The sequence below is a fragment of the Nerophis ophidion genome, linkage group LG03 (assembly GCF_033978795.1).
Source record: "Nerophis ophidion isolate RoL-2023_Sa linkage group LG03, RoL_Noph_v1.0, whole genome shotgun sequence".
Classification (NCBI taxonomy): domain Eukaryota; kingdom Metazoa; phylum Chordata; class Actinopteri; order Syngnathiformes; family Syngnathidae; genus Nerophis; species Nerophis ophidion.
Genome location: NC_084613.1, coordinates 73,249,229 through 73,276,456, shown reverse-complemented (window position 1 = coordinate 73,276,456; position 27,228 = coordinate 73,249,229). Strand labels below are relative to the sequence as shown.

Genomic DNA, 27,228 nt, shown 5'->3' with positions numbered 1-27,228 from the left:
AATTATTCATCTCACAGACCGGCGTTAGAGACTCCCTGCTGGGCTAAAAGCAGAAGATATTCCTCTTCGGCACATGTGAGGACATAAGACAACCCCTTGAAGCTGAATCACATGAAGATTTTGATGAATTGCTGCATATGACACTTGACCTTTTTATAAAGAAAGGACAGCTGACGTTTTGTGTATTTCAAATGTATTTAATGTCCCTTTTGAAACAACATTGACACGTTTACATTATTTCTTGTCAAAAGGGCCATGAATGCAGTGTCATCTACCAACTTCCCCAAGAGGTGGAGCAATTATGCTCGCCTCGATTCGGGATGGGGTAAATTTTTTTGGTAAATTTGAAAAAGCGCATTCACACAAACTTCACGTAAACAGACATACAGTGGGGCAAAAAAGTATTTAGTCAGCCACGGATTGTGCAAGTTCTCCCTCTTAAAATGATGACAGAGGTCTGTAATTTTCATCATAGGTACACTTCAACTGTGAGAGACAGAATGTGAAAAAAAAATCCAGGAATTTTATAGAATTTATTTGTAAATTATGGTGGAAAATAAGTATTTGGTCAACCATTCAAAGCTCTCACTGATGGAAGGAGGTTTTGGCTCAAAATCTCACGATACATGGCCCCATTCATTCTTTCCTTAACACGGATCAATCGTCCGGTCCCCTTAGCAGAGAAACAGCCCCAAAGCATGATGTTTCCACCCCCATGCTTCACAGTAGGTATGGTGTTCTCGGGATGCAACTCAGTATTTTTCTTCCTCCAAACACGACAAGTTGAGTTTATACCAAAATGGATACATGAATAATACATCAGAGGATTCGGAGAATGTCATGTGGTCAGATGAAACCAAAATATAACTTTTTGGGGAGGAGTATATTTACAGCTAGAAAAGTGCAGATTGGATTTTAACCTATTTAAAACATGTCATCAAAAATATATATTTATTGTGAGGAATCATTAAGATGATCAGTGTTTCTACAAAGATAAATATCATTGATTATTAATAATAACATAGAGTTAAAGGTAAGTTGAGCAAATTGGCTATTTCCGGCAATTTATTTAAGTGTGTATCAAACTGGTAGCCCTTCGCGTTAATCAGCATACTTGCCAACCCTTTTCCAGGAGACTCCTGAAATTCAGCGCCTCTCCCGAAAACCTCTCACGAAAATTTCCCGAAATTCAGGCGGAGCTAGAGGCCACGCCCCCTCCAGCTCCATGCGGACCTGACTCAGAAATGTTGTGACCCTCTTAAACAGGACAATACTGTCATCTACTGTACATGGAATAGAATAGAATGTACTTTATCGATCCCTGTATTTTATTGATTGGTTACTCAAATAGTGAAAGATAAGTGTTGTTATTATTTTTTTTAGTAACCAGAAAGCACGGTACAGTTAGTAGAACAACTGTGTTTTTATTACTGTGTATTTGATAGGTGCCGTCTGGAATTCAACTATTTATTTTATTCATGTATATAATAAAATAAATATATATATAGCTAGAATTCACTGAAAGTCAAGTATTTCATACATACATACATATATATATATATAATATATATATATATAAAAATTAAATACTCCTCCCCTCTTAACCCCGCCCCCCACCCCAACCACGCCCACAACCACCCCTCCGAAATCTTAAATAAACAGCTAACAATAGCATGATATAGATTTAAGATTTACGTTTAGATTCAACATTTTGATTGAGATTTAATGTTTGGATTTAACATTTAGATTTAGATTCAAGATATAGATTCACATTTAAGATTTCAATTTAATATTTAAATTTACATTTAACACTTAGATTTAAATTTAAAATTTAGATAAATAGCTTACAATTGAGTCAACAATTGAGTCAACAGAGTCGCTTTGTGTAATTGTGTGGTTGTCAAATGTTAAGGTGGTATTATTAAATAGGTGTCAGTGTCCAGCAGGACCGATGTTTTCTACAAACCCTGTTTCCATATGAGTTGGGAAATTGTGTTAGATGTAAATATAAACGGAATACAATGATTTGCAAATCATTTTCAACCCATATTCAGTTGAATATGCTACAAAGACAACATATTTGATGTTCAAACTGATAAACATTTTTTTTTTGTGCAAATAATCATTAATTTTAGAATTTGATGCCAGCAACATGTGACAAAGAAGTTGGGAAACGTGGCAATAAATACTGATAAAGTTGAGGAGTTATTTTCAAACGCTTATTTGGAACATCCCACAGGTGTGCAGGCTAATTGGGAACAGGTGGGTGCCATGATTGGGTGTAAAAACAGCTTCCCAAAAATGCTCAGTCTTTCACAAGAAAGGACGGGGCGAGGTACACCCCTTTGTCCACAACTGCGTGAGAAAATAGTCAAACAGTTTAAGAACACGTTTCTCAAAGTGCAATTGCAAGAAATTTGGGGATTTCAACATCTATGGTCCATAATATCATCAAAAGGTTCAGAGAATCTGGAGAAATCACTCCACGTAAGCGGCATGGCCGGAAACCAACATTGAATGATCGTAACCTTCGATCCCTCAGACGGCTCTGCATCAAAAACCATCAATCTCTAAAGGATATCACCACATGGGCTCAGGAACACTTCAGAAATGCACTCTCACTAAATACAGTTTGTCGCTACATCTGTAAGTGCAAGCTCTACTATGCAAAGCGAAAGCCATTTATCAACATCATCCAGAAATGATGCTGGCTCAAGATCATCTAAGATGGACTGATGCAAAGTAGAAAAGTGTTCTGTGGTCTGACGAGTCCACATTTCAAATAGTTTTTGGAAATATTCGACATTGTGTCATCCGGACCAAAGGGGAAGCGAACCATCCAGACTGTTATCGACGCAAAGTTCAAAAGCCAGCATCTGTGATGGTATGGGGGTGCATTAGTGCCCAAGGCCTGGGTAACTTACACATCTGTGAACGCACCATTAATGCTGAAAGGTACATCCAGGTTTTGGAACAATATAAAGTTTATGAGTTTGAACATCAAATATATTGTGTTTGTAGTGCATTCAATTGAATATGGGTTGAAAAGGATTTGTGTTAGGCGCAGAATTAGATGGAACCCAAGGTTGCAGAGACGGATTGTTTGTAGACAAAAAGTTCTTCCTTTATTCTAGGCGGAAGGAGGATGTAGCCACAAAAAACATAAAGCGATGGTGGAGCATAAAAACACACCATAAAAGCTACTTAGATAAATACAAAAACTAAACCAAAAGCGCTAGTAAAGACTAGGAATAATACTGACAGATAAGATAAAAAACAAACTAGTAATGTACAAAAATAAATCTCTAGACGAGGCTAGGAAACATACTTCAAGAATGAAGTAAAACATCCATCCATCCATCCATCATCTTCCGCTCATCGGAGGTCGGGTCGCGGGGGCAACAGCCTAAGCAGGGAAACCCAGACTTCCCTCTCCCCAGCCACCTCGCCCAGCCCCTCCCGGGGGATCCCGAGGCGTTCCCAGGCCAGCCGGGAGACATAGTCTTCCCAACGTGCCCTGGGTCTTCCCCGTGGCCTCCTACCGGTTGGACGTGCCCTAAACACCTCCCTAGGGAGGCGTTCGGGTGGCATCCTGACCAGATGCCCGAACCACCTCATCTGGCTCCTCTCGATGTGGAGGAGCAGCGGCTTTACTTTGAGTTCCTCCCGGATGGCAGAGCTTCTCACCCTATCTCTAAGGGAAGTAAAACAGAAACACAAAATTGTAAACTCAAAGCGCTAGTCGGAGCTCGGTAAACAGGCAAACCTGTAAGATGCACGAGCAAAAACACGAGGGTTCAGCAAGTGAAACGAGAATGACAGTCATGCGTGAGGAACAGCAGTAACCACAAAATACCGGCGCTTACGGGCCGTAAGCACCCAGTTAATAAAGGCACTCCAATCAACCTCAGGTGTGTTGGATTGACCAGCGTCAGCTGCACTCCAGACTGTGGATGAGAGAGAGAGAGAGTCAATCTGATGTGCAAATCGATATACAACCAAGATCATGAAACTTCAGTTTACCACAGATTTGCATTCTATTCCGTTTATATTTACATGTAACACAATTTCCCAACTCATATGGCAACAGGGTTTGTCTTTTTGCCAATAGAAATGCACGCAGAGCCACATTGAGTAAGTATTGCACAAAAGTGCACAGAAACCATCACATGTCCTTTGAGGTACGTTGTGGGGATTTTGGCGTTCTTTTTTTATACCGTTCTTTGACCATGAATTGATTAACGTGGACTTAAACAAGTTGAAAAACGTATTTGGGTGTTGCCATTTAGTGGTCAATTGTACAGAATATATACTGAACTGTGCAATCTACTAATAAAAGTATCAATCAATCAATCAATCAACGACTTGATTTCGAAGGTGCGCCTAATGATGTGTCCGGAACCAAAAAGCTTGACGATTTTTGAGTTTGACTCCCCCCCCCTCAGTCATTGTACTGGCATCCGTACAGACGACACAATGGCTGAGAGGAGCTGCTGCTCCTGCTCCTCTGTTTGGGCGTCCATTAAAAACGTGTTCGTATTGTTTCAGTGCTGCACTGCAGCAGTGACTCATTAATGCCCTTCTGTTTTGCGGGGGTAGTTCCGGAAAGACAGGCCGCATTTGAAAGTGTAAAAATAGAGGATGGAGGCAGTCCATGTCTGCTTCAGCCTCCATCGGGTCGGTGACCACCTACCCGCTTTGAACCCACCACGTGGTGCAGCCTCTATGGAGACTAACTGGTGCTGTGACACAATGGGAAGCCGCGTCAAAAAATGTTTTAATGATGTGTGTCATTTAACGTCTTTCTTTATTCAACACGAGCCCCTATTAGCACCATGACATCACCTTGTTATATAAACCAAACACACATAAATAAATTAATATGTTGAATTTATTCCACATGATTTTGAAGCTTTTATCTCAAAATGTTCTATTTTTTCTCGGGGTTCGTCACAAACTACCTCTGTATGAGTTAGTTTGTGACGAACCCCAAGATGCAGGCATTGAACAGGAAAACAGGATTTAATTCAAATATTACAACACAAACAAACCAAAGGGGTATCAATCAATCAATCAATCAATGTTTACTTATATAGCCCTAAATCACTAGTGTCTCAAAGGGCTGCACAAACCACCACGACATCCTCGGTAGGCCCACATAAGGGCAAGGAAAACTCACACCCAGTGGGACATCGGTGACAATAATGACCCAGTGGGACATCGGTGACAATAATGACCCAGTGGGACGTCGGTGACAATGATTACTACGAGAACCTTGGAGAGGAGGAAAGCAATGGATGTCGAGCGGGTCTAACATGATACTGTGAAAGTTCAATCTACAATGGATCCAACACAGTCGCGAGAGTCCAGTCCAAAGCGGATCCAACACAGCAGCGAGAGTCCCGTTCACAGCGGAGCCAGCAGGAAACCATCCCAAGCGGAGGCGGATCAGCAGCGCAGAGATGTCCCCAGCCGATACACAGGCAAGCAGTAGATGGCCACCGGATCGGACCGGACCCCCTCCACAAGGGAGAGTGGGACATAGAAGAAAAAGAAAAGAAATGGGTACAACCAAAAGCGTGCACGAGGCGGATAACAAATTAAGGGAGCTAGCATGGGAGCTAGAGAAATAACAAAGGGCCTTAACAGGGAAGCTAGCAAAAACAAAAAGGGTTTAGCGTGCAGGAAAACAGAAGTCGTAACGTGTAGTACAAAACAAACTGGAAGGAGGGAACAAAGAACAGTATGCTACAAACATCTAACGGATATATAGCTTACCGCTACACTGCAAATACAAGACACGGCACGACCCGACAGGGGCGACAAGAGCGAAATCGACAAGACAATAATCCAGCACTGACTAGAGGACAAAAGCAGGTACAAATAGGAGTGGGCTGATTGACACCAGGTGTGGCCAGGTGCCAATCAGCCGTAGCTGAGGTGAAACAGCATTCAGGGAGAAAGACAGGGAACTAACCAAAATAAGAGCGCTGACAGGAACTAAAAACAGGAAATACTAAACACACACAGAGGAAAAACTAAAACACAAACAAACTGTCAGTGGCAAGCCTGACATGTACAGTAATACTTGTTAGACATAACTTAGTGTACAGTAATACTTGTTCAGCATAAATTAATGTACAGTAATGGTTGTTAAACATATATTAGTGTACAGTAATACTGGTAAAATTAGTGTACAGTAATACTTGTTAAATTAGTGTACGGTAATACTTGTTAGTCATAAATTAATGTCCAGTAATACTTGTTAAGCATAAATTAATGTCCACTAATACTTGTTCAGCATAAATTAATGTACAGTAATGATTGTTAAACATATATTAGTGTACAGTAATACTGGTAAAATTAGTGTACAGTAATACTTGTTAAATTAGTGTACGGTAATACTTGTTAGTCATAAATTAATGTGCAGTAATACTTGTTAGTCATAAATTAATGTCCACTAATACTTGTTAAGCATAAATTAATGTACAGTAATGCTTGTTTAACATAAATTAGTGTACAGTCATACTTGTTAAATTAGTGTACAGTAATACTTGTTGAACATAACTTAGTGTACAGTAATTCTTGTTAAATTAGTGTACAATTATACTTGTTATACAAAACCTAGTGTACAGTAAAACTTGTTAAACATAAGTTAGTGTACATTCATACTTGTTAAATTAATGTACAGTAATACTTGTTGGACACAACTTGGTGTACAGTCATACTTCTTAAGCGTAAAATAATGTAATGTAATACTTGTTAAGCATAAATTATTGTACAGTAATGTTTGTTAGACATAAATCAGTGTACAGTAATACTTGTTAGACATAACTTAGTGTACAGTAATACTTGTTAGACATAACTTAGTGTACAGTAATACTTGTTAAACATAACTTAGTGTACATTCAATCTTGTTAAATTAGTGTACAGTAATACTTGTAATACTTGGAATATTGACTATTGAGTATTTTATTGATTATGGGATAAGCAGCAGAAAATGGATGGATGATACTTTTTCGTCACTTATTGTTTGTCTTTGGTACACTAATGTGTATATTTTAGGCCATTGGTTCTTTGTTTTATTTTTGCAAAAATGTATACAGTCTATCTATTTTTATATTGCTATTTTTATCTTTGGTATGAAAATTATTATGTAACAAAACTTATTAGTATTTTTTGGTTCTTAGTTGTTGCTATTTTTGTATTATGACAATTTATTATTGGATCATGTTTTACTGCATTTTAATCTTTTATTTTGTGGTTGTGTGATGTTTTTTGCCTGGACCCCAGGAAGAATAGTCTCCACTGCGGTGTAGACTAATGGGGATCCTTAATAAACTAAACTAAACTAAACTAAACTAAACTAAACTAAACTAAACTAAACTTGTTAAATTAGTGTACAGTAATACTTGTTAGACACAACTTGGTGTGCAGTAATACTTGTTACACATAAATTAATGTACAGTAATGCTTGTTAAACATAAATTAGTGTACAGTAATACTTGTTGGACATAACTTAGTGTACAGTATCCACCCATCCATCCATTTTCTACTGCTTATTCCCTTTAGGGTCGCGGGGGGCTAGTGTACAGTAATTCTTGTTAAATTAGTGTAAAGTTATACGTGTTATACATAACTTAGTGTACGGTAATACTTGTTAAACATAACTTAGTGTACATTTAATCTTGTTAAATTAGTGTACAGTAATAGCTGTTAGACATAACTGAGTGTACAGTCATACTTGTTAAACATAAATTAATGGACTGTAATACTTGTTAGGCCCTGTGATGAGGTGGCAACTTGTCCAGGGTGTACCCCGCCTTCCGCCCATGTGCAGCCGGGATAGGCTCCAGCACCCCCTGCGACCCCGAAAGGGACAAGCGGTAGAAAATGGATGGATGGATGCTTTAAAACCGATTAGCTCTCCTGTCATATAGAGCAGTGGTTCTCAAATGGGGGTACGTGTACCCCTTGGGGTACTTGGAGGTATGCCAAGGGGTACGTGAGATTTTTTTAAATATTCTAAAAATAGCAACAATTCAAAAATCCTTTATACATATATTTATTGAATAATACTTCAACAAAATATGAATGTAAGTTCATAAACTGTGACAAGAAACGCAACAATGCAATATTCAGTGTTGACTGCTAGATTTTTTTGTGGACATGTTCCATAAATATAATAATAATAATAGATTTTATTTGTAAAAAAGCACTTTACGTTGAGCAAACAACCTCAAAGTGCCACAGTGTAAAAAAATAGTAATAATAATAGATTAAAAATATATATATATAAAACTACAAACAGCCCAATAGCTAGAGCCAGCATGTATGTTTATAAAAAGGCTTTTTTTTTAATTTAAAGATGTGTTTTTAAGCCTTTTTTAAAAGCATCCACGTCAAATATTGACGTTAAAGATTAATTTTTTTTGTAAAGAAATGTGTTAGAATTAAGTTCATGAATCCAGATGGATCTCTATTCGTCTTTCATAATGATTGTGAACGATAGGCAATTAAAAAAAAAAATGCAGTTCCCCTTTAAGAAAAATAATTTTTTAAAGATTTAAACCATTTATCGTCAAGAAGTGCCGTGCTTCTATGATAAGAAAAATGGTAAGTTTGTTTGAAGATGATTTTCTGCTACAAATATTAGTCTCATCTACAATTCATGTCTGCAGTTGTTTTTATGGTTTGAAGTTCATATTTTGTTTCATTATATAGTTAAAAATGTCCCTGTTGTTCAGCAAAGTTCACTTGCAATATCAAGAGGACGTCGTTGTGTGTGCAGCCCTTTGAGACACTTGTGATTAAGGGCTATATAAATAAACTTTTGTTGTTGTTGTTGTATTACAATCCCCAAAGAGGGCACTTTAAGTTGATGATTACTTCCATGTGTAGACATCTTTATTTATGATTGAATCACTTGTTTATTTTTTAACAAGTTTTTGGATATTGTTATATCTTTTTTGTCCAAATAGTTCAAGAAAGACCACTACAAATTAGCAATAATTTGCACTTTTATACAATTTAATAAATCATAAACTGATGACATAGTGCTGTATTTTATTTCTTTATTTCCTTTTTTCAACCCAAAATGCTTTGCTCTGATTAGGGGGTACTTGAATTAAAAAAAAATGTTCACAGGGGGTACCTCACTGAAAAAAGGTTGAGAACCGCTGATATAGAGGATCTTAATTAGTGTTTGTGCAGTAAGTTCATGAAAACAAAACTCTTTTCACATAGAGGATCTTTGACTGGCATGAACATATTGCTCTTTTTTTTTTTTTTTTTACGTATTATTTTATCTATTACTATTTGTTGTGGTTAGAAATGTGAATTTATGAAAGACAAAATAGGAGTAATGGTGCAGGAAGAAGTCTGCTCTACGGTATTCATCACGTTTCATCTCATGGAGGATATTTTAATTCGCACAGTTTTCCCGGCGAAGGAGAGGGATCTTGTTGGGCCAGTTATTATCTGCATGCTGGCCAGAATGAAGATAAAGACATTAGTGAAAGTGCTTTTTAACGCGCTAAGGGTGCCACGCCCCCACATTGGTTGGCTGGGGCCTGTGCCAACGCGAGGCGGCATGCTGCCAGGAAGACACTCTTGATGTTTTGCTTGACACCAAAGCACATCAGCAGCCAGCAGCCTGTCGTGATCGCTTGGCAACGAGTGGAGCAGGAGCTTGTGCAAAACAAAAACAAGAAGTCCTTCCCCTAGTCCTCGTGCCTCCAAAGTGCACGTGCAGAGGGGGAATTGTTTTATTTTTTTTTTGGCGGGCGAACAGATGAGGGCTATAAATAGGACACCTCATGAAGTATTCAGATGCATTGAAGTTCTATTTATAGACCCACTTAACCACTCCAGAAATAGGTTATTGGGGGTGGTTATAATATAATCAAAGCTCATGGATCATTGTAGAAAGCAGCACGGTTGCACAGGGGTTATTAGTACATGTGCCTCACAACATAAAGGTCCTTAGTAGTCCTAGGTTCAAACCAGGGCTTGGGATCTTTCTGTGTGTAGTTTGCATGTTCTCCCTGTTCTTCCCTCCGGTTACTCCGGTTTACTCCCAACACCAAAGACATGCACCTGGGGATAGGTTGATTGGCAACACTAAATGGTCCCTAGTGTGTGAATGTGAGTGTTGTCCGTCTAACTGTGTTGGCCCTGCGATTAGATGGTGACTTGTCCAGGGTGCCCAATTGTAGTGAAGTGTGAAGTGAATTATACTTATATAGCGCTTTTCTTTAGTGACTCAAAGCGCTTTACATAGTGAAACCCAATATCTGAGTTACATTTAGGGACGGCGTGGCGCAGTGGGAGAGTGGCCGTGCGCAACCCGAGGGGCCCTGGTTCAAATCCCCACCTAGTACCAACCTGGTCACGTCCGTTGTGTCCTGAGCAAGACACTTCACCCTTGCTCCTGATGGGTGCTGGTTGGCGCCTTGCATGGCAGCTCCCTCCATCAGTGTGTGAACGTGTGTGTGAATGGGTAAATGTGGAAGTAGTGTCAAAGCGCTTTGAGTACCTTGAAGGTAGAAAAGCGCTATACAAGTACAACCCGTTTATCATTTATTATTTAAACCAGTGTGGGTGACACTGGGAGGAGGTGGGTAAAGTGTCTTGCCCAAGGACACAACGGCAGTGACAAGGAAGATGGAAGCGGGAATCGAACCTGCAACCCTCAAGTTTCTGGCACGGCCGCTCTACCAACCGAGCTATGCCACTATGTAGCTGAGATAGGAACCAGCACCCCCCCGCGACCCCAAAAGGGAATAAGCGGTAGAAAATGGATGGATTGATGGTCCTGAAAATGCCACACTACTGCAAGATTCTGCCACAAAATTTTCCAGCTTTGCAAAAAAAAAAAAAAAAAAAAAAAAAAAGTAGTTTTACCTCAATCAAAGAAGCCAAAATTTTGCCACAATGTAAATTATTTAATACAATTGACACATAGATGTAGTATTTTGGTCAGGAATTGTATTTGACTTTAAATCAGTCGTTTTTAACCTTGTTGGAGGTACCGAACCCCACCAGTTTCATATGCGCATTCACCGAACCTTTCTTTAGTAAAAAAAAAAAAAAAAATATATATATATATATATATATATATATATATTTAATTTAATCTTAATTTATGAATATTAATCATGAAATCATGTTATTATTTTAAAGAAATACTAATAAAGATATATTTTACAAACAGAAAGTTACAGGAATGTACTCATGATCCCATGTTTACATATCATTTTATAGCTCGGTTGGTAGAGCGGCCATGCCAGCAACTTGAGGGTTGCAAGTTCGATCCCCGCTTCCACCATCTGTCAGGCTTTCCTCTGACAGTTTGACTACGTTTTAGTTTTTTCCTCTGCATTTGTTTGTTTCCTCTGTGTTTAGTATTTCCTGTCCTTAGTTCCTGTCTAGTGCTCTTATTTTGGTTCGGCTTCCTGTCCGTCTCCCTGTGTCCTGTTTTCACTCAGCTGCGGCTGATTGGCATCTGGTCACACCTGATGTCAATCAGCCAGCTCCTATTTTACCTGCTTTGTTCCTCCAGTCAGCGCTGAATCATTTGTATTGTCGTGTCAATGTAATTTTCTACTTGTCATTCCTACTGGTCCTGTGATTGCAGCGTAGCGGTAAGCTATATTTGGTAAATGTTTGTAGCTTACTGTTTTTTGTTCCCTGCTTCCGATTTGTTTGTTCATAGCCCTTAGCTTGTTATATCCGCCCACTGCGTGCTTTTTGTTTGTACCTTTTGTTTGTTCTAGTTGTAGTATTTTAAATTAAAACCATGTTTTCCCATTCAATGCCTGCCTCCATCTCTGCATCTTTGGGTTCGTCACCAAATTACTCTGACACCATCCTAGTCTCTGCGGTTGTACCCTTGGGCAAGACACTTTACCCACCTGCTCCCAGTGCCACCCACACTGGTTCAAATGTAACTTAGATATTGGGTTTCACTATGTAAAAGCGCTTTGAGTCACTTGAGAAAAGCGCTATATAAATATAATTCACTTCACAACATGTGAATGTTTTTTTAGTGGGAACTAAATGCAATATCTGAAAGGGGTACAAATGGTTTCCAAAGCAGGACCCCCCCCCCCCCAGACATACAATACTAGTACACAGCTCATGCAAAAACAATATTTTTTGTGAGTGACCCAAAACACTTATATTAGAAAATAATCTCATGGAAATGACTGCTGTCATTTGAATATAATAATAAAAGATTTAATTTGTCATTTGGTCAGGTTTGGCAGGTGTGCTGCTGCTGTGGCAACAGTGCAGGTACACGTCTGACGTCGCTCACATGTGCTCCACTGAATGCTCAAGGAGTTTTTACGTTTGCTCACGCATATGGAAAATTGGAACATTGTTTGGGGGTAGCCATAATATGTCGATAGGTAGAAGTTTTTATTTACACGATGAGTCAGGTGTGTCTTGACCTCCGCGGCGGAGGCTACGCCGAACCCCTGAGGCCGACTCACCAAACCCTTAGAGTTTGATCAAACCCAGGTTAAGAACCACTGCTTTAAATATATACAAAATTGTTCCACAACATTAGAATATTTTTCCACCTTAACAAAATGATACAATTTTTAACATATTCATAATATTTTTTGCCACAAATGGCATCGCAATACCCCCAAAATGCAACATGCAACATTTTCAGACAAATGGCATCACAATACCCCCAAAATGCAACATGCAACATTTTCAGACAAAATGCAATGTTTTAGCATAGAAAAAGGATCATTTTGCTAAAAAACAAATACAAAGTAATGCACCAGAATGCAATGTTTTCAACAGAATCCTGATATTTTGACAAGAAACTGTTGCGTTTATGTCCAAAAATTAAACAGTCTGCCTTAGAAATACACACTACAGCAGAATCTTGCATCTTTTCAACATAATCCTAATATTTTGCCATAAAAAGCAACATGAAGGCAAAAAAAAACAATTCAGTGTCTCGGCATAGAAAAAGCATAATTTTTCCACAATATTGTGAAACAAACTGATAGTCCAATATATTACTTTTACAATTGAATACATTGAAGTTCTATGAATATCCTGCAAATAAGTCATTGCAAAATACAACAAAAGTTATATATATCTCTGGTATTATCATCCACCATTAATACCAGATCATCCAATTTAAAAAACATTTTTTTTTTTTTTACTTCAGCCTGAGAAGCTGAGCGTACATTGCCATGGAAACAGGGACGTACAACACAGTTCACACGTTGAATATTTCATGGCTCCATAATGAAGCGCGGCGGGGAGATGATCGACAAAAAATGTAGCAGATATTTTCTTCACACGTTAAAACTCTATGCAAACAATGACAATGAAAAATTATGCCTTATATAGGCTGACCATATTCTGAAATCCCAAAAAGAGGGCACATATATGCGTGCCAAGGTGGGCAGCATGCCAAGGCCGGGACTGGGTGAAAATTTGCCAATGGTACTCGAACTTGCTTTATAAGTAATATATTTATTTAAATAAAGCAATTTTTCTCCTCTGTTGACTGCTGTGTTGGCGCTAGGGATTTTTAAAATGGGGTCCCAGGGACCCCATTAAGTCATAAAAATGGGGTACCACTTTTTTGTAAGCGTTTTGAAAACAAATGATAAACGTATTCATTATCCTGTTATATCTCACATTCTATATTGTGTTTTGGAAAAAGGTTGTCATAAACGTTACTTAATTCATTAAAAAAAACAACAAAAAAAACAAATGTGTATACATATGTAAATGTATTCAGTTATAAACATTCATTCACTTCTTTCCTTCAGGGATCTAAACTTTACCGCTGCTGGTAGTTTTTTCTAAGTTTATATTTAATAAGTTGTAGGTGTATTTATTTCAGTATAAAAGTGTAAAAACTGTTTTGCTTGGGTCATGAAATGATGATAATGGTGTGCCAGGGCATACATACATTTTATATTTAACGCTTAAATCTCTGGAGTCTACATCAACTTCACATCCATCCCTCATTTCAAAATGTTTTAGTTTTTTTATGTTGTTTTTTTGTTCATTTGTTTTCTATGTTTTTAATGGCAAACACACAAAATTTGCAAAATCTTCCACCAAAAATATTTTTCTTAGTGGAATATTGGATGTGAAGTAATGGGAACCTTAGGTCAATAATTCATAATAACATTGATTTTGATTCAATATTATGTTTTGAGCAATGACAGTTTGAAAGAAAAAAAAAACAGCTTTGTTTTAATAGTCAACATTGCAACTTTTTCTAAATTACATTTCACCTTTAAGCTTTTTTATTTCACTTTTGTTATGTTTTTGTTTATTTTAATGGTATTTTTAGAATGTGCCGTGGGCCTTTAAAACATTAGCTGTGGGCCGCAAATGGCCTCTTTTGCACACTTTTGACACCCCTGGTATAGATAATAAAAAGAAAAAAAAAAAAAAAAAAAAAAAAATATATATATATATATATATATATATATATATATATATATATATATGTAGGTGTGGGAAAAATCACAAGACTACTTCATCTCTACAGAACTGTTTCATGAGGGGTTCCCTCAATCATCAGGAGATTTTAATGGAAGCATTCACATACAATGGTTTATATAGGGCACAGAGTGGGTGGGTACAGGCAGGCGTAGGGTGTGGTGATTGGCTCATGTGTTACCTAGGAGGTCTTTCCGTCTGTGGCGGCATGTTGAAATGATTTCACTGCGCTTGTTGAGGGATGATAGATCTGGATGATATATAATAAACAGTTTCTCTTTTAAGCATAGGTTGCATCTTTTATTACCACTGTTGTAAGGTGTGCTGGATGCAAGAATTTGCCATGTTATTGAATATTCAACATTATTGTCTTTGAGGTTCCAAATGTGTTTGCTGAGTTCTGTAGAATTCCGCAAAGTCTGGTTTCCAAAGGAGGCGTTGTGATTATTCCATCTTGTTTTGAACGCTCCTTCGGTCAATCCTACGCGCTTTACCTCGGTATCGAGCACTATTCTCTGGATAATCCAATCAAGACATATATATATATATATATATATATATATATATATATATATATATATATATATATACGGTAACTTAACCCTGGACCTACATTGGAAATACACGTAACCCTAATTCAAAATGCCGGACATTTGACGCATTCAAAAAACCCCGCCCGGACACCCCCGCAAAAGAGGACATGTCCTGGGAAAAGAAGGACGTATGGTCAGCCTAGTCTTATTGTAATCTCCAGTCAAAGCATTTTGCACAAACAAGCTGCCACTTTTCGAGTTTGTTGATCAACTTTTAGATTCTGGTTCAAATCTGTGTGTTCTTTGTGTGTTTGCAGCATTCCATCGACGCCGTGAGTGCTGGCGTGAGTCCCATTGGAGACACGTCCTACAATTCCAGTTACTGGGACCTGGGCAGCGCCTTCTTCTTCGCAGGAACGGTCATCACAACCATCGGTACTTTCCTACACGTACTAAATACTTCAATTAGGCGCCATTTAAAAGGAAATGCAGATAACCAAAAAGGCAGTCCTCCTGGTGTTAAACATGTTGTCAGTAAAGTTGTCCCCCTGGTGATAACACATGTCTTTTTCCTTTAAGGACAACTTAATGATAATATTCCTCCAGGAATGTTTACACATAGACCACTGGTTCTTAACCTGGGTTCGCTAGAACCCTAGGGGTTCGGTGGGTCGGCCTCAGGGGGTTCGCGGAGGTCAAGACACACCCGACTCATCATGTAAACAAAAACTTCTCCCTATCGGCGTATTATGGATAGCCCCCAAACAATTTTCCATATGAGCAAACACAAAAACTCCTTGACGTTAGACGTGCACATGCACTGTGGCCACACTAGCAGCACACCTGTCCCAGACCTGACCAAATAACAAATTAAATCTTTTGTTTTCAATGAGATTGTTTTGCTTTGGCGAGAATGAGGATTCAGGTCCAGTAGGGGGACAATTGACAGTGTCTTAGTACTCTCTTTGGACAGAGTGATTTCAACAAAAGGGCTACAAAATCCATACTTCATACATTAGCGATACAAAAGATACAAAGCACAGGGCATAAACAATAAACAGAAAATCACTCCATAGGGAGGAAAAAGGCAATGCAAAATTCTACACTAATCTAAAAACGAAAAAAAAACAATCAAGCACTATGAAATTACAAACCCCGTTTCCATATGAGTTGGGAAATTGTGTTAGATGTAAATATAAACGGAATACAATGAATTGCAAATCATTTTCAACCCATATTCAGTTGAATATGCTACGAAGACAACATATTTGATGTTCAAACTGATAAACATTTTTTATTTTTGCAAATAATCATTAACTTTAGAATTTGATGCCAGCAACACGTGACAAAGGAGTTGGGAAAGGTGGCAATAAATACTGATAAAGTTGAGGAATGCTCATCAAACTCTTATTTGGAACATCCCACTGGTGTGCAGGCTAATTGGGAACAGGTGGGTGACATGATTGGGTATAAAAGCAGCTTCCATGGAATGCTAAGTAATTCACAAACAAGGCTGGAGTGAGGGTCACCACTTTGTAATTAAATTGTCGAACAGTTTTTGAACAACATTTCTCAATGAGCTATTGCAAGGAATTTAGGGATTTTTCCCATCTACTGTACTTAAAATCATCAAAAAGTTCAGAGAATCTGGAGAAATCACTGCACGTAAGCGATGATATTACGGACGGCATCAAAAACCGACATCAGTGTGTAAAGGATATCACCACATGGGCTCAGCAACAATTCATAAAACCACTGTCAGTAACTACAGTTGGTTGCTACATCTGTAAGTGCAAGTTAAAACTCTACTATGCAAAGCCTAACCCATTTACCAACAATGTCCTGAAACGCCGCCGGCTTTGCTGAGCCCGAGCTCACCTAAGATGGACTGATGCAAAGTGGAAAGGTGTTCTGTGGTCTGACGAGTCCACATTTCAAATCATATTTGGAAACAGAGGACGTGGTGTCCTCTGGTACAAAGAGGAAAATAACCATCCGGACTGTTATAGGCGCAAAGTTCAAAAGCCAGCATCTGTGATGGTATGGGGATGTATTAGTGTCCAAGGCATGGGTAACTTACACATCTGTGAAGGCACCATTAATGCTGAAAGGTCCATACAGGTTTTGGAGCAACATATGTTGTCATCCAAGCAACGTTATCATGGACGTCCCTCCTTATTTCAGCAAGCCAATGCCAACCCATGTGTTACAACAGCGTGACTTGGTAAAAAAAGAGTGCGGGTACTTTCCTGGCCCGTCTGCAGTCCAGACCTGTCTCCCATCGAAAATGTGTGGTGCATTATGAAGCGTAAAATACGACAGCAAAGACCCCGGACTGTTGAACGACTGAAGCCCTACATAAAACAAGAATGGGAAAGAATTCCACTTTCAAAGCTTCAACAATTATTTTCCTCAGTTCCCAAACATTTATTGAGTGTTGTTAAAAGAAAAGGTGTTGTAACACAGTGGTGAACATGCCTTTTCCCAACTACTTTGGCAAGTGTTGCAGCCATGAAATTCTAAGTTAATTATTATTTGCAAAAAAAATCAAGTTTATGAGTTTGAACATCAAAAATGTTGTCTTTGTAGTGCATTCAACTGAATATGGGTTGAAAAGGATTCGCAAATCTGTGCAAGTTTTTGTTTTATGTCCATAATTTTGCCTTAGTGCAACCTCCACTGAGAGCGCCTTTTGTTTATACCCTTTGTTTTTGTAATACCTTTTGAGTGTTAAGATTAAAAGATGCCCTTACCTTCACATCGTGTGCGATCCAATCGCTTTGCACCACGGGAAAACAAACCACCCCATAGTCCTAGTCATGACACTTTCCCTCCTATGTTTTGTATATTTATAGACTGTCGCACTGATACTGGAGTTGCTTTTAACTTCATTAAATCTGTTTATAGTGAGAATAAAAAGGCATTCTATTCTATTCTACAAGCAACGCTATTGATGATGTTGCATGAGGGCATCATCTTAGCCTTAATAGCCGCTCTGCTTCTTCCTCCTGGCCTTCAGCACCTTTAATGTCCCTATTAGCCTTTTATTGTGCTTGATTAGCTTGTCTGGAAAACAAAGACAAGAGAATTGAGGATGAAGGACAATGGAGGCGCTTTCACTATGTTCAGTGTATCGCAGCACCAAGCAAAGAATCTGAAAATTCCCGTCATATCAATTCCTGGATATGGTCGAAATTATTTGAAGCGCACTACGCATAAATAAACGCAACATTATTAATATTGCTACTACGGATAATTTCAACAAAAACTCCTCAAAACAGCCAACTACCTATAACATGAGCTTTTTAAACATAAGATCGTCTCCCAAAAACTTTAGTAGTTAATGAGGTCATTAAAGACAACAATCTTGTCTCAAATGATCTAATGATGTCGATGTGGCTTGTGCAGCCCTTTGAGACACTTGTGATTTAGGGCTATATAAATAAACATTGATTGATTGATTGGTCAGTCAACTTTTCTGACATGGATGAATGGATGGATGGATGGATGGATGAGTGAATCTAAAAAAAATACAACAGCAAAATGAGTTTTGTATAATTCCCCAAACACCTCACATTCACTTGGTCAGTCAACTTTTCTGACATGGATGGATGGATGATTGAATCTAAACAAAAAACACAACAGTAAAACGAGTTTTGAATAATTCCCCATACGCCTCACATTGACTTGGTCAGTCCACTTTTCTTACATGGATGAATGAATGGGATTGAATCCAAAAAAAATACAAAAGCAAAACGAGTTTTGCATAATTCCCCAAACACCTCACATTGACTTTGTCAGTCAACTTTTCTGACATGGATGAATGGATGATTGAATCTAAAAAAATACAACAGCAAAACTAGTTTTGAACAATTCCCCATACGCCTCACATTGACTTGGTCAGTCAACTTTTCTGACATGGATGGATGGGTGGATGATTGAATCTAGAAAAAAACACAACGGCAAAACGAGTTTTGCATAATTCCCCATACACCTCACATTGATTTGGTCAGTCCACTTTCTGACATAAATGGATGGATGGATGATTGAATCTAAAAAAAACACAACAGCAAAACGAGTTTTGCATAATTCCCCGAAATACCTCACATTGACCTGGTCAGTCAACTTTTCTGACATGGATGGATGGATGATTGAATTTAAAAAAAATACAACAGCAAAATGAGTTTTGCATAATTCCCCATATACCTCACATTGACTTGGTCAGTCAACTTTTCTGACATGAATGAATGGATGGATGGATGGATGATTGAATCTAAAAAAACACAACAGCAAAACGAGTTTTGCATAATTCCCAATACACCTCACATTGACTTGGTCAGTCCACTTTTCTTACATAAATGGATGGATGGATGATTGAATCTAAAAAAACACAACAGCAAAACGAGTTTTGCATAATTCCCCGAAATACCTCACATTGACCTGGTCAGTCAACTTTTCTGACATGGATGGATGGATGATTGAATTAAAAAAAAATACAACAGCAAAATGAGTTTTGCATAATTCCCCATATACCTCACATTGACTTGGTCAGTCAACTTTTCTGACATGGATGAATGGATGGATGGATGGATGATTGAATCTAAAAAAATACAACAGCAAAACGAGTTTTGCATATTTCCCCAAACACCTCACATTGACTTGGTCAGTCCACTTTTCTTACATAAATGGATGGATGGATGATTGAATCTAAAAAAACACAACAGCAAAACGAGTTTTGCATAATTCCCCGAAATACCTCACATTGACCTGGTCAGTCAACTTTTCTGACATGGATGGATGGATGATTGAATCTGAACAAAAAACACAACAGTAAAACGAGTTTTGAATAATTCCCCAAACACCTCACATTGACTTTGTCAGTCAACGTTTCTGACATGGATGAATGGATGAATGGATGGATGATTGAATCTAGAAAAAAACACAACGGCAAAACGAGTTTTGCATAATTCCCCATATACCTCACATTGACTGGGTCAGTCAACTTTTCTGACATGGATGGATGGATGGATGGATGGATGGATGATTGAATCTAAAAAAACACAACAGCAAAACGAGTTTTGCATAATTCCCCAAACACCTCACATTGACTTGGTCAGTCAACTTTTCTGACATGGATGGATGGATGGACGATTGAATCTAAAAAAAAAAACCACAACAGCAAAACGAGTTTTGCATAATTCCCAATACACCTCACATTGACTTGGTCAGTCCACCTTTCTGACATAAATGGATGGATGGATGATTGAATCTAGAAAAAACACAACAGCAAAACGAGTTTTGCATAATTCCCCAAATACCTCACATTGACTTGGTCAGTCAACTTTTCTTACATGGATGAATGAATGGGATTGAATCTAAAAAAAATACAAAAGCAAAACGAGTTTTGCATAATTCCCCATATACCTCACATTGACTTGGTCAGTCAACTTTTCTGACATGGATGGATGGATGATTGAATCTAAAAAAACACAACAGCAAAACGAGTTTTGCATAATTCCCCAAATACCTCACATTGACCTGGTCAGTCAACTTTTCTGACATAAATGGATGGATGGATGATTGAATCTAAAAAAACACAACAGCAAAACGAGTTTATCATAATTCCCCAAATACTTCACATTGACCTGGTCAGTCAACTTTTCTGACATAAATGGATGGATGGATGATTGAATCTAAAAAAACACAACAGCAAAACGAGTTTTGCATAATTCCCCAAATACCTCACATTGACTTGGTCAGTCAACTTTTCTGACATGGATGGATGGATGATTGAATCTAGAAAAAACACAACAGCAAAACGAGTTTTGCATAATTCCCCATATACCTCACATTGACTTGGTCAGTCAACTTTTCTGACATGGATGAATGGATGAATGGATGGATGGATGGATGATTGAATCTAAAAAAATACAACAGCAAAACGAGTCTTGCATAATTCCCCAAACACCTCACATTGACTTGGTCAGTCCACTTTTCTTACATAAATGGATGGATGGATGATTGAATCTAAAAAAACCACAACAGCAAAACGAGTTTTGCATAATTCCCCGAAATACTTCACATTGACCTGGTCAGTCAACTTTTCTGACATGGATGAATGAATGGGATTGAATCTAAAAAAAATACATAAGCAAAACGAGTTTTGCATAATTCCCCAAACACCTCACATTGACTTTGTCAGTCAACGTTTCTGACATGGATGAATGGATGAATGGATGGATGATTGAATCTAGAAAAAAACACAACGGCAAAACGAGTTTTGCATAATTCTCCATATACCTCACATTGACTGGGTCAGTCAACTTTTCTGACATGGATGGATGGATGATTGAATCTAAACAAAAAACACAACAGTAAAACGAGTTTTGAATAATTCCCCATACGCCTCACATTGACTTGGTCAGTCCACTTTTCTTACATGGATGAATGAATGGGATTGAATCAAAAAAAAATACAAAAGCAAAACGAGTTTTGCATAATTCCCCAAACACCTCACATTGACTTTGTCAGTCAACTTTTCTGACATGGATGGATGGATGATTGAATCTAAAAAAATACAACAGCAAAACGAGTTTTGAACAATTCCCCATACGCCTCACATTGACTTGGTCAGTCAACTTTTCTGACATGGATGGATGGGTGGATGATTGAATCTAGAAAAAAACACAACGGCAAAACGAGTTTTGCATAATTCCCCATACACCTCACATTGATTTGGTCAGTCCACTTTCTGACATAAATGGATGGATGGATGATTGAATCTAAAAAAATACAACAGCAAAACAAGTTTTGCATAATTCCCCAAACACCTCACATTGACTTGGTCAGTCCACTTTTCTTACATAAATGGATGGATGGATGATTGAATCTAAAAAAAACACAACAGCAAAACGAGTTTTGCATAATTCCCCGAAATACCTCACGTTGACCTGGTCAGTCAACTTTTCTGACATGGATGGATGGATGATTGAATTAAAAAAAAATACAACAGCAAAATGAGTTTTGCATAATTCCCCATATACCTCACATTGACTTGGTCAGTCAACTTTTCTGACATGAATGAATGGATGGATGGATGGATGATTGAATCTAAAAAAATACAACAGCAAAACAAGTTTTGCATAATTCCCCAAACACCTCACATTGACTTGGTCAGTCAACTTTTCTGACATGGATGAATGGATGGATGGATGATTGAATCTAAAAAAATACAACAGCAAAACGAGTCTTGCATAATTCCCCAAACACCCCACATTGACTTTGTCAGTCCACTTTTCTTACATAAATGGATGGATGGATGATTGAATCTAGAAAAAAACACAACGGCAAAACGAGTTTTGCATAATTCCCAATACACCTCACATTGACTTGGTCAGTCAACTTTTCTGACATGGATGAATGGATGGATGGATGGATGATTGAATCTAAAAAAATACAACAGCAAAACAAGTTTTGCATAATTCCCCAAACACCTCACATTGACTTGGTCAGTCAACTTTTCTGACATAAATGGATGGATGGATGATTGAATCTAAAAAAACACAACAGCAAAACGAGTTTTGCATGATTCCCCATACACCTCACATTGACTTGGTCAGTCAATTTTTCTGACATGGATGAATGGATGGATGGATGGATGGATGATTGAATCTAAAAAAAAACAACACAACAGCAAAACGACGTTTGCATAGTTCCCCAAACACCTCACATTGACTTGGTCAGTCAACTTTTCTGACATAAATGGATGGATGGATGATTGAATCTAAAAAAACACAACAGCAAAACGAGTTTTGCATGATTCCCCATACACCTCACATTGACTTGGTCAGTCAATTTTTCTGACATGGATGAATGGATGGATGGATGGATGGATGATTGAATCTAAAAAAAAACAACACAACAGCAAAACGACGTTTGCATAGTTCCCCAAACACCTCACATTGACTTGGTCAGTCAACTTTTCTGACATAAATGGATGGATGGATGATTGAATCCAGAAAAAAACACAACGGCAAAACGAGTTTTGCATAATTCCCAATACACCTCACATTGACTTGGTCAGTCAACTTTTCTGACATGGATGAATGGATGGATGGATGGATGATTGAATCTAAAAAAATACAACAGCAAAACAAGTTTTGCACAATTCCCCAAACACCTCACATTGACTTGGTCAGTCAACTTTTCTGACATAAATGGATGGATGGATGATTGAATCTAAAAAAACACAACAGCAAAACGAGTTTTGCATGATTCCCCATACACCTCACATTGACTTGGTCAGTCAATTTTTCTGACATGGATGAATGGATGGATGGATGGATGGATGATTGAATCTAAAAAAAAACAACACAACAGCAAAACGACGTTTGCATAGTTCCCCAAACACCTCACATTGACTTGGTCAGTCAACTTTTCTGACATGGATGGATTGAATCTAAAAAAACACTACAGCAAAACGAGTTTTGCATAATTCCCCAAACACCTCACATTCACTTGGTCAGTCAACTTTTCTGACACAACTCATATGTAAGAAAAAGGCGTTGCGATCCTGGCTGCTGTAAACGATGCCCTCTCTTCCCAATTTCAACAGGTTACGGAAACATCGCTCCCAGCACAGAGGGTGGAAAGATCTTCTGCATCCTTTACGCTATATTCGGCATCCCGCTTTTTGGCTTCCTGTTGGCTGGGATTGGAGATCAGCTGGGCACCATCTTTGTTAAAAGCATCCTGAGGGTGGAGAGGATCTTCAGAGTGAGTTTGGCATGAAAAAGCAAAGTCAGCTTGAATGACGCTTCTATTGCTGACGCGACTCATCTCATCATCGTTCCTCAGCAAAAACACAAACAGATCAGTCAGACGAAGATCCGCGTGACGTCCACCATCCTCTTCATCTTTGCCGGCTGCATTGTCTTCGTCACCGTACCGGCTGTCATCTTCAAAAAGATCGAGGGCTGGACCACGCTGGAGGCCATCTACTTTGTGGTCATCACTCTCACCACAGTGGGAATTGGCGACTATGTGGCGGGTGTGTGCCTAAAGTGACCGTGCTACGTTCTCAGTCCGAACATCCAGACAGATGTTTTGTCGTTTTCTCCAGGTGGAGACCGCAAAATCGACTATATGAAATGGTACAAGCCGCTGGTGTGGTTCTGGATCTTGGTGGGTTTGGCCTACTTTGCTGCCGTCCTCAGCATGATTGGAGACTGGCTTCGAGTGCTGTCCAAAAAGACCAAAGAGGAGGTATTTTTTTCGTTAGTACTATAATAATAATAATAATAATAATAATGGATTAGATTTATATGGCGCTTTTCTATTGTTAGATACTCAAAGCGCTCACAGTGAAGTGGGAACCCATCATTCATTCACACATTGGTGGTGGTAAGCTACATCTGTAGCCACAGCTGCCCTGCGGTAGACTGACGGAAGCGTGGCTGCCAGTTTGCGCCTACGGCCCCTCCGACCACCACCAATCATTCATTCATCATTCATTCACCAGTGTGAGCGGCACCGGGGGCAAAGGGTGAGGTGTCCTGCCCAAGGACACAACGGCAGCGATTTGGATGTCAATAGGTGGGAAGCGAACCTGCAACCCTCAGGTTTCTGGCACGGCCGCTCTACCCACTACGCCATGCCGCCCTAATTAGTGTTGTCCCGATACCAATATTTTGGTACCAGTACCAAAATTGTTTTGATACTTTTCGGTTCTTTTCTAAATAATGTTGACCACAAAAAATTGCATTATTAGCTTTATTTGAACAAAAATCTTACATGGCTCTTAGTGAGTTTTTTTAGCACTGGCCTAGTGGCTCCCGGGAGCATTTTCAAAGATGTGTGAAAATGGAAAAAGATTTTTTAAAATAACAATAATTGTTTTACTATGACCATAGGTGAGGATGGGAACGTAGATCGACCGGTAAATTGAGAGCTTTGCCTTCCGGCTCAGCTCCTTCTTCACCACAACGGATCGGTACAACGTCCGCATTACTGAAGACGCCGCACCGATCCGCCTGTCGATCTCACGATCCACTCTTCCCTCGAACAGGCCCGGCCACCAGGCGCTCGCCATCGTGCCCCAACTCCGGGCCTGGCTCCAGAGGGGGGCCCCGGTGACCCGCGTCCGGGCGAGGGAAATCTGGGTCCATGATTTTTCTTCTTCATAAAGGTCTTCGAGCTGCTCTTTGTCTGATCCCTCACCTAGAACCTGTTTGCCTTGGGAGACCCTACCAGGGGGCTTTATGCCCCCGGACAACATAGCTCCTAACATAAATGATAAATGGTAATGATAAATGAGTTGTACTTGTATAGCGCTTTTCTACCTTCAAGGTACTCAAAGCGCTTTGACACTACTTCCACATTTACCCATTCACACACACATTCACACACTGATGGAGGGAGCTGCCATGCAAGGCGCCAACCAGCACCCATCAGGAGCAAGGGTGAAGTGTCTTGCTCAGGACACAACGGACGTGACGAGGTTGGTTCTAGGTGGGATTTGAACCAGTGACTCTCGGGTTGCGCACGGCCACTCTCCCACTGCGCCACGCCGTCCCTATGACACAATGACATGACACAACCCTTCCTAATTCTTAGAAAATCCCACTGTGTATGTCAAACCTACTTCACTGGGGAGATTATTTGTCGAGCGCCGTCTTGTCCTACTGATTTCAGCGACCCTTGAACTCACCATAGTTTGTTTACATGTACTACTTTCTCCGATGTTGCCACAGAAAGATGTATTTTATGCCACCCCTTGTTTGTGTCATTTCGTCCACCAAAACTTTTATGCTGTGCGTGAATGCACAGAGAGGAGATTTGTTGATTTTAAAGATTTTCTGGAGTGCTAATCAGGCATATTTGGTCAGTGCATGACTGCAAGCTAATCGATGCTAACATGCTATTTAGGCTGAGCTGTATGTACATATTGCATCATTATGCCTCGTTTGTAGGTATATTTGAGCCAAATTAATTTCCTTTACTTATGTCCTCTGTGTATTTAATTAATATGTGCATAATGACACATTATCCGTATGTAATATTGGCTGCATTTATCATAGTTGTTTGTGTGCCATGTTGTTCCAGACCACAGCAAACATTACCCAGCTTGCAAAGATTGTAATAAATCCATTAGAAGAAGACAGCTTGCCGTTTCTTTAAACTTTAGACACACATCTATTCTTTTGGCCATTCTAGCCAGTCATTTCCATAAGTTATCTCATCCTGTGGGAAGCCTCCATTTAACTAATGTTTTCCAATGTTGCAAAAGTATGTAGAATAAATATTAACATACTAAAATTCTGTCAACGTAGATTTGCATCAGCCTTTTGATAGTAGGCTAATATAGCTAATATAGACACATCGTGTGTTACCTTCATTATAACACTTATATAAGGTTCTAGATCAGTGGTGTCGAACTCAAATACAGAGTGGGCCAAAAATTTTAAACTGAACAAAGCCGCGGGCCAAGGTCAACAAATTAACCTTTTAAAAGGGACCCGGACAACTTTTGCATTGAATATTGAACAAGCAAGGCTTACATAACGTTATAGTGACATGCAAAATCCAGTTTCAAATAATAATAATAATAATAATAATGATTAAATATCAATAATTATTGCTCAGTTTGCAACACTGATTTGCTTTAACACTGAATATGGAACAAGCAACACTTATACAACTTAATAGTGCAAAATCAAATTTCAAAAAACAAACGAAAAAAACTTTAAAGGCATATTAAATACAATTTCAATAAAAAAATGTAATGCCTCTTTTTTATTTGCAGCCTTCTGAGGTAAAAATCAACATTAACTTTTTCCACAGGCTAATAAATTTGAAAATAAATGGGGGGGGGGTTGTTGATAGCGGGGGTTTATATTGTAGCATCCCGGAAGAGTTATTGCTGCAAGGGGATCTGGGTATTTGTTCTGTTGTGTTTATGTTGTGTTACGGTGCGGATGTTCTCCCGAAATGTGTTTGTCATTCTTTTTTGGTGTGGGTTCACAGTGTGGCCCATATTTGTAACAGTGTTAAAGTTGTTAATACGGCCACCCTCAGTGTGACCTGTATGGCTGTTGACCAAGTATGCATTGCATTCACATACCTGTGTGTAGAAACCGCATATATTATGTGAATGAGCCGGCACGCTGTTTGTATGGAGGAAAAGCGGAAGTGACGACAGGTT

General features: G+C 38.8%; 1 protein-coding gene across 2 annotated transcripts in view; it reads left to right on the top strand.

The window, feature by feature from the left end:
• The window catches only part of kcnk10b (potassium channel, subfamily K, member 10b), a 61,594-nt gene that overhangs the window by 29,797 nt on the left and 4,569 nt on the right, over positions 1 to 27,228 (top strand). For both annotated transcript variants that reach the window (XM_061896033.1, XM_061896032.1), the window contains exons 3-6: positions 15,344 to 15,461; positions 23,641 to 23,801; positions 23,883 to 24,075; positions 24,148 to 24,290. In XM_061896033.1, the coding sequence (XP_061752017.1) occupies positions 15,344 to 15,461; positions 23,641 to 23,801; positions 23,883 to 24,075; positions 24,148 to 24,290 (615 nt within the window). The remainder of the gene's footprint in view (positions 1 to 15,343; positions 15,462 to 23,640; positions 23,802 to 23,882; positions 24,076 to 24,147; positions 24,291 to 27,228) is intronic.